Source organism: Nicotiana attenuata, chromosome 2 (genome assembly GCF_001879085.1).
Source record: "Nicotiana attenuata strain UT chromosome 2, NIATTr2, whole genome shotgun sequence".
In the NCBI taxonomy this organism is placed as follows: Eukaryota; Viridiplantae; Streptophyta; class Magnoliopsida; order Solanales; family Solanaceae; genus Nicotiana; species Nicotiana attenuata.
The window spans coordinates 64868757-64877889 of NC_031990.1; the positions used below are offsets into that span (position 1 = coordinate 64868757).

General features: G+C 37.3%; 2 protein-coding genes across 2 annotated transcripts; both read right to left on the reverse strand.

Moving 5' to 3' along the window:
- On the reverse strand, nucleotides 1779-2966 carry LOC109220426. The gene is made up of 2 exons (XM_019384900.1): nucleotides 2607-2966; nucleotides 1779-2519 (listed from the first exon to the last, which is right to left on the reverse strand). The coding sequence occupies exons 1-2, from the start codon at nucleotides 2964-2966 to the stop codon at nucleotides 1779-1781; spliced, it is 1101 nt and encodes a 366-aa protein (XP_019240445.1).
- On the reverse strand, nucleotides 6386-6808 carry LOC109220434 (histone H2A.Z-specific chaperone CHZ1-like). Its single transcript, XM_019384907.1, has one exon. The coding sequence runs from the start codon at nucleotides 6806-6808 to the stop codon at nucleotides 6386-6388; it is 423 nt and encodes a 140-aa protein (XP_019240452.1).

The window sequence follows — 9133 nt, forward strand, 5'->3', positions numbered from 1 at the left end:
GTTGAAACAAGATTGGTTATTGTTGATTCCCTTGCCGGGAGGTTACTATTTCTATTGTTGATTCCCTTGCCGGAAGGTTATTGTCTCTAATGTTGACTCCCTTGCCGGGAAGTTATTGTTTCTATTGTTGATTCCCTTGCCGGGATGTTATTATTTCTATTGTTGATTCCCTTGCCAGGATCTTACTGTTTCTATTGTTGATTTTCTTGTCGTGATGTTATTGTTTCTATTGTTAGGGTGAGGAAGAGTGTAAAGCATGAAGGGTGATGCCGTGCATGATATTGTGAGGAAGAGTGTAAAGCACGAAGGGTGATTCCGTGCATGATATTGTGAGTGAGTGTTAATGCACGAAGGGTTATTCCATGCTGATATTGTGAGTGTAAAAGCACGAGGGTTAATGCCGTTCTACATTATTGAGAGTAAAAGCACGTAGGGTGATGCCGTGCCACATTATTGAGAGTAAAAGCACGAAGGGTGATGCCGTGCCATGATTATGAGAGAGTTAAAGCACGAAGGGTGATGCCGTGCACATTTCTATTTATGCATATGGTGAGGAAGAGTGATAAAGCTCGAAGGGTGATGCCGTGCACTTTCTGTTTGTCGTGTTTATTTGTGGTTATCAATTCAAGTATTTTAATTGTTCAGATTTCTTTGCTGCTGTGATCGTTCCGATGGAAGCCCATAGCATTTTCAATATTTCGCCGCATATATATATATTTAAATAATTGTTTCATTTTTAATTCAGTTAGTTACTCAATTAAATTCCCTTAAACCGTCTGAGGTTGTATTTTACTTAAAAAGGAATTTCTACTAAGTTAATTTCTTAAATCCCATATTAAAGGTAATACTTCATTCGATGTGGTATCTTAATTAAAAACGGTACTTTCTTAATTCAAATGATTTCTAAAAATAATTTCATCTTTTCTTGCTGAGTTCCTAATTAGCTTAGAAGATGTACTCTACTTTATGTTATGTAAATGAGGCTCCTTGAACATCTTAATTGCATTGGTTATGGACCCTATGTTTTGTAATTGAGGTTATGATATGAGACATCGAGTTTGAGATGGCTAGAATTGTGCATCTGAAACGATATGATTTATTGAGCTGAAATCGCCTTCCTTGTTTGAGTACATTTTTACTTGTCTGTGTTCCAGCTATGTTGGTGTTAATTTATTTGGTTATCTTTTGTTTTCATCCGTGTTTCTCTTTATTGATTCTACTAATTGTAGTTTGTTCTTTCCCTGCTGTTGATATTACTTTATCATTTTTAGGTTGATAGTTTATTATCAAATCCTGTTCAATTTATTTGACCATTAGGTGTCTGGACTAGTCCTCATCACTACCCCACCGAGGTTAGTCTTGATACTTACTGGGCACCGCCGTGGTGTGCTCATACTACACTTCTGTACATTTTTATGAACAGATCCAGGTATTCGATCGGTAGTAGCTGTGTGGGTCGTTGCATTGGAGACTCAAGGTAAACCTGCTACAGCGTTCGCAGGCCTTGGAGTCACCTTCATTTGTACTTATTTCCATTTGTTCCTTCATTTCGGAACAGTGATGTATTTATTTTGTATAACTATTTTTAAAAAGGCTTACGACTTGTACCACTGGTTTTGGGAGTTGTAATTTGTTAAGAATTATTTAATTTAAAGTTAGAAAATATAAATGTCATCTCAGTTAATGTTAGGCTTACCTAGTTTAGAGACTAGGTGCCATCACGACTTCTTCGGAGGGATTTTGGGTCGTGACATTACAGGAGGCTCAACAGTTGGATTCTATATTGATGGCCACATCTCCATGTTGGTTACTAGTTGTATGTAACAATTAAAAGCCTTCAGGTATGTTTCTTTCTTGTACCAGTGGGTTACATAGTCATCAAGCTCAAATCTCTTAAAAAACATTGCACATATTGCATGGGAGCATGGTATTCCTTTGAACTGCCATGATCTACATGTCCATGTATTGTTGAAGAAGTCAACAATATGTTTGTACAACCCATGTTGTATCTCATATCCAGTGTCCCCATTCCATTTAGATTTATGCTCAACAACATATTGAGATTGTTCCTCTATGTACCCCATTGCCATAGGAGATACATCAGAAATCCACCTTGTTGCAAATTCTCTCATGGCAGTCATCCTTTCCATCACCTTCACTCTAATCTCTTCTAACATGGTTATGATAGAATTGTGCCTAGCAGACAAGATCCAACTGTTAAAGGTCTCACACATGTTGTTCTCCACAGAATCACATTTACTCCAATCTTTGAAGAATGACCTACACCAACATTGTTTTGGGTATCTCAGCAAGTCCTCAATGATCTTACTATCACCTAATTCTTCCAGCTCATCTATCTTAGCCTTCAAATATGCTTCAAATAAAGCCCTTGCACAGGCCCAGAACTTCTTCCTTCTTTCCTCTGTTTTCCACTTTTGTTTCCAGTTGCTCCATATGTGTCTTGCACATATTCTGTGCTCAGCATTTGGCAACAACTCGGAAACAGATGCAACAAGTCCCTTAAGCAACAAGAAAAACAAGTAAAATATCATAAACGTATATAAAGTAGACAAGTAATTAAGGAAGAACATGGGTGAAGTATATACCTTCCGCATATCAGAAATGATGGTCAGCCCCTCACCTTTGTATTTTGTGAGCTGCAGATCATGTATCAGGCACCTAAAAAACCATGACCATGTGTGCTTTGTCTCTTTTTCCACCACTGCCCAGGCAACAGGGTACATTTGATTGTTACAATCTTTACCAATGCATGATAGTAGCTCACCCTTACACACACCCTTCAGAAATGCTCCATTAAAGCCAATAACATTTCTACATCCTTCCAACCAACAAACTTTGCAAGCATGTAGACAAATATAGATACCCACAAATACCTCTTTACCAGGTATTACCTCTTTGGAGGTCTTCACAACAACAGTGCTATAAGGATTTATAGACCTCAACATGTCAGCATAATCATATATTCTAGTAAACACCTACTTGTAATCACCAAGATAGTGACCCATGACCTGATGTTTAGCCCTAGCACATATGGATTTTCCTACATATACACCATAATTTATCCTAACCAAATCCTGCAACTTCCTTAGCTTTATGTCAGGTTGGCTGACAATCTTGTCCTTGAAATGTTTAGCTACCCATGCTGTATTAGCCATCTTGTTTATGGTTGCCCTAAAACTCTTATGAACAAGATAGTAGCTACTGACAATGAAATTCCCCGTGTGTCCCTCCAAACTTCCCAAAATATTCCATCTACATCTTGTTAAGTTCACATATTTTGCCCTAACCCTATGTTGCTCATTAGGCCTCGACTTAATTTTAACTCTTCTTTCTACAGTATAATCTTGCAAAGCAGATCTGAACTGTTTCACATTTTCAAACACCATTTCCAACTGGAAACAAATTTTCGTACAAGCAGGATTAAAGTATACCCTACTGCTCTATCTTCTTGGTTGAAGGTTATGCACCCCATCTTCTTCAACTACTTCATCATCTATATCCTCACTATCTGGATCTGAACTGTCCAGGTATTGCTCATCCCCTCCCAACTTTCCAGCATATTTGGATCCCCTGTCTTTATACATATCTTCAAAACCAGGGTCTATACCTGTTACACCCCAAGTTTTCATACGTGAGAGTACGTCGTAAATCATTGATGTAAGCTCGAAAATGAGATTATATTTGGAAGCAAATAAAGTAAGTTAATCATGTTACCTTGGAGTTTACAAATATTTAAGATCATGAATAACAAGTACCAAAAGGGTTGGAAAGCTTAGTCGCTAAACGAATTGAAGAAAATAAGTTTCGTCAAGAATCGACAAGTTTGGAATGTTATAACATATTATTTTGGGGTGAGACTAGGGTGATTAACATGATGAGGAGGTTAATTTATGAGTTATTGTAGTCGTATGATAGTCGTGTGTTATGTTTTTAAGTCAAACGAGTTATGGAACAAAAGTTAGCAAAGGTCATCACAAGTTGCATTCATAATGTGCTGAAATTTAGGTCAAATGTAGATGCACTTTTCTCCCAATATACTTGCAATCAATGGATGATCTACATATCAAATTGAAGATCTACGAGTCTAATTTCCAACGCATTAAACCGTTCGTCAATACGACATTGGAGTAGAGAGATATTCGCATTTTCGCGAGACCGCGCAAGCAGCTCCCAATGGGACCCACTTAGGCGGTGGTCGACCTACTTCACTTTATAAACGATTTGGACGCCTATTTTTCACTTATTTTCAACTCAACTTGGTCTCCAAACTTCTCCTAACCCTTCTAAACAGATTCCACAAGTGTTTGAAGTGATTCCAAAGTGATTACACCATATCTCAACATCAAAACTTAGTTCTAGTGAAGAACAACACCTCTTTGAGATTGTGTTGTTATTGAGGATTGTTGTGGGCTGTATTTGGATGAAATTCCAAGTTTTTGCCGCTGTATAAGGTGAGTATAACAGCCTACTAATTGTGCTTAAGCTTGCTTGTATGTTGGTTAAGTTGTTAGGATGATAAACTACAAGATAGTACTTGGATTAGCTTAAGTCACTTCTATGGTGTTGTATTGCTATTGAGGGTTGTTGTGAGCTGAATATAACTTGAATTTCGACTTGAAGTTACTATAGGAGTTGTGTGTATTGTGTTCTTGCATGTGCTTAAGGTTATCTTGATGTTGATTAAGTTAAATGGATGGAGTAGACATGAACTAGTGAATAAAGCTACTAATTGAAGATAGTTGGAGTTGAGGATTGTTTCCTTTGTTATAAATATATGGTATAAGGATGGAATCATTGATGAATGACTTCATTATCATGTTAATGATAGTTTTAAATTAATGTAAGAAGTCTATAAGGGGTGATATGGGTTATACGGATTCCAATCGGAGCTTGCCGCTCGTCGTGAAGTAGTTGTGACTTGTTGTTGTTATATGGTATCTTGTTATTGATATTTATAGGTTGCTGGACTTCCCTGGCTGTTGTTGTTGGTATATGGTATTGGAGGAGGCCCTTGTTACAAGGGAGATGCTGCCCGAATTTACGTAGACGAGCTACTAGCTTAAGTTACAGACTTAGCCTTTGCTCAACACTGATTTTGAATCTCCTTATGCTATGATAGATCGAGTTGACTTGTTTGAAGAGTTGCTTAGAAGGTATTAAGGACTCAACATGTTTAAGGTATGTTAAGGCTCTTCCTTCATTCTTTTGGCATGATCTAAAGTGAAACGAACATAAACGATACGCTATTTCATAATGAATCTACTCCTAGCAACTAAGGTTGTCCATGTTATTCTTTCCTTACAAAGTTATTCCAAGAAAGTATACATGATCCTTGAGTCCTAGTGAAGTTCATATTGATGGTATGATGTCCATAATGTTAATCGATGGTGCAATGACCTTATGTCACTCCAAAAGGTTTAGAACGTGACTCCATGAGTCCAGCATGCATTATATATGTATCTACTTTACTCTACCGAGCCGCGCTATAGTCGGCCGGGTATGGCACCTATTGTGCAACCACTGATCAGTTGGGTTTACCGAGCTCCACGTGGCCGGGTACGATTCTACCGAGCCTTTTGAGGCCGGGTATGATATGATGATGATGATGCCCACAGAGGCGTATGTTTTAAAAGCTTATGTATATATATGTATTATGCATTTCATGTCAGTAGCCCCCAGAGGCACTCAGATGTTACAGGTTGTATCTCCTCTATTTCTCTTTACGTTACTGATCTTGTTTATACTTTCCTGCCTTACATACTCGGTACTTTATTCGTACTGACGTCCCTTTTGCCTGAGGACGCTGCGTTTCATGCCCGCAGGTCCCGATAGACAGGTTGACATTCCTCCTAGTAGGCTATCAGCTCAGTGAAGGTGTTGGTGTACTCCACTTGCTCCGGAGTTGCCTATTTGGTCAGTATGCTTTGGATATGTATTGATTGGTATGGCGGGGCCCTGTCCCGACCTTTATGATTTTATGTACTCTTAGAGGCTTGTAGACAGATGTCAGGTGTATGGATACTTGTATGGCCTTGTCGGCCTATGTCTTGAGTTTACAAATGGTCATGTCGGCCTTATAGGCCTGTATGTCACATGTATAAGTTTGTATATCATGTTCGGTCATCATATGTTGAGTATTCCCTTATGTTTTATTCTTGTTATCTCATGACATGTTTTCTATCTCATTTACCCTTGATAGTATGATAAGAAAGATATGTTACGTTGGTACTCGGTTGAGTAAGGCACCGGGTGCCCGTCGCGGCCCTTCGATTTGGGTCGTGACAATACCTATAGGTCCACTAGGTATCTCATCAGTATTAACTTTACTAGATCTTAATTTACTACTCTTTGCATTCACTTTAGCCTATCTAGCAGCAACAACTTCAGGTTCTAGGTCACTTGTCTCTCCAACAATATCCTCATCAGAATCATATAATGACTCATCTGTATCATCATCATCATCTTCAGAAATAGCCTCATAATCTTTATCACTCTCAGTACTTAGCTCATCACCATCAGCATCACCCTCAATATCACCCTCAGAATTAGTTGCTAAATGAAAGTTATAGAACTCAACTTCATCTTCACTAGATTCTTCTGTTTCAGAATCACTTTCAGCAGCCTTCTCTTTACCCTTCCCATGAGTGTTATCACCCCTATTTATATCATTGTTAGGTGAGTGTGTTGCCCTAACATTAATATCACTTGTTTGCCCCTGTGGCAGTTCATTAAAGCCAAATGGCTGAACATTAGTGGGGTCCACATTTAAACCACCACTACTTAACATTTCATCTAGGTCCAAATCAAGACATGGTGTATTAATTGTGTGACATATATACACATCAATGAAATCCGCATCCTTAAGGTCTTCACATAAAGCTAACACATCAACATCATATTTCAGAAATCTAAATTCTCCTTTTTGGTTAATTTTACATGCATATTTATCTACTATTAAGTACCCCATATCCTTAGCCCAATCATGAAAATGAATTATATATAATTCATCAATGTCAGCTTGAAGAACAACTGGCCAAGTTTTCCCATTTACATACCTCATAAATAGGTCAGCCACTAACCACCCTAGATGATGAAACTGTAATTTCACATAGATAGCTATTGAAACCTATAAAAAAAAGGGCGGCCAAGTCAGATATAATTTAACCCTAAAAAGCCATAAACTTTAACAAAGTGGGAGACAAGAATATTTTGATATTCAAAAAGCCCTAATTTTTTAACCCTAAATGCCATATCACTCATGAAAAAGACAAACCCCTAAAATAAAGTGAATATACGACTGTTTAGCCCAAAACCCTAATGTAAAATCTCATAATTTGTGTGTGAGCACATGATTTTTGCCCTATATGAATTACTCTCATAAAATTCAAGAAAATAAAAATTTTCCATTATTTGCAATTTTATAGGATTTTGTGAAAATTTGTGCTCATTGTTTGCATTTCTATGCATATTTATTTATGTTAAAAATCATGAAAATGTCAAAAATATCATGCATTGCATTTAGGATTTATTGTTACATTTTTAGGTTAATTAGTAAATTAGTTGCTTTATTAAAAAATAAAAATCACAAAAATTGGCTTACTTTTGCATTTTTAGCCTTTTAATTTTAAATCAGTAATTTTTTTATTTTTCTTTAATTTAGGAGTAATCAATTTTTGTAAATACTATAGTAGATAATTAACTTAATTTTATAACTTATATTAATTTTGGAGATTGATTTAGGTTTTAATTAATTAAAAAAAAGAAAAAGAGAAAACAAAGAATAAAAGAAGAGGGAATGGGAATTTTGTCTTAAAACCCAATTTGGGCCGAGACCCAAACAATCCCTGGCCCAATCCGCCCCAATACGCCCTAACCCAATCTCATTGACCCGGTCCAGCCTCGCCTTCAAACCAAACGATCCCGTTTCGGAACCCCTCCATCTCAACCGTTCGATCAATTAGATCCAACGGACCGGAACTCCTCACTCCCCAACTATATAAGTGTTCAAACCCACCCCCTAAACCATTCAAACCCACCCCAATCCGTCTCTAACCAAACCCTACTCGATCCCAGCCGTCCCCTAATCCCCAAACCCTCACCAGTCGGCGACGTGCTCCAAACCAACCCCAAATTCAACCATGCAATCCTTGACCCTCTTTCTTCCCAAATTTATCAGTATCTTTCCTTAGAATCCAGCCAAATTTACCCAATTTCGGATTTGAAAACGGAAAATGCAAACCCTAATTTCCTTTTCTTTCTCTGATTCTTGCCCCAATTTCGGCTCATTTTAACTCGAATCTTAGTTAATAGATTGCTCTCAACGAGAGCGTTCGATTGATGAAAGTTTTGAGTCATTACGAAAACGTCTAATTTTGACTGACTCATTGGATTTCGGCTAAATTTTGACTTCCCTTCGTCGTTCATCGAGTCATCTCATTTGTCATGTCATTCCGACATGAATTGGTACTTTTCCCCTTTTTCTCTCTTGACTCTGTTTCTTGCAACATTTTTCTATTTTTGTATATATATTATTATTACTTTTATGTTTATATTTGCTCAGTTATTTTTATCTTATTTTCATTGATAGTGGAATTTATCTTAGTTTGGTGTTTAAGTTAGGTTTAATCGTAAAAAAATTCTGGATTGTTTTCTTTTGTTCCTTCTTAATTAGGTTTTTTTGTTTGATCATTTCTAATGGTTTGGGCTTATGTATCAACTATAGTCATCTATGACCCGGTTAAGAGGCTCGTTCATTTGGGTCTTGGGTCAATTTGATTTAGGAATGATGCATTATGATTGTAAAAACAAGGTTGTCAGGGGGTACTTTGGGTATTTGAGGGTAGGGAATAATTTTTTGGTGGGGAGAAGCTTCTAGAGGTTAAGTTTAGGGCTGATTTGTTATGAGATAAGGGAGGGTCAGATATTTTGAAGGGGTAAAATAACCAAGAATTAAAGGGGTAAAAAGGGAAAATGGTTAGCTAGGCTAGGGCTGCCTTAGGATTGCCTATAAAAGAGCCCTTTTCTCTCATTTAGAGAAGCCATTCACACCATGAAAAATAAAAAAGTTTATGCATCATTTTGCTGGAAATTGCTTTTTGGTTCGCACCATTAG

Coding starts and splice junctions, on each gene's coding strand:
- LOC109220434 (XM_019384907.1), bottom strand. CDS start 6,808: ATGTTAAGTAGTGGTGGTTTAAATGTGGACCCCACTAATGTTCAGCCA.
- LOC109220426 (XM_019384900.1), bottom strand. CDS start 2,966: ATGTTGAGGTCTATAAATCCTTATAGCACTGTTGTTGTGAAGACCTCC. Junction 2,520..2,606: donor TCATTTCTGATATGCGGAAG/GTATATACTTCA, acceptor TTGTTGCTTAAG/GGACTTGTTGCATCTGTTTC.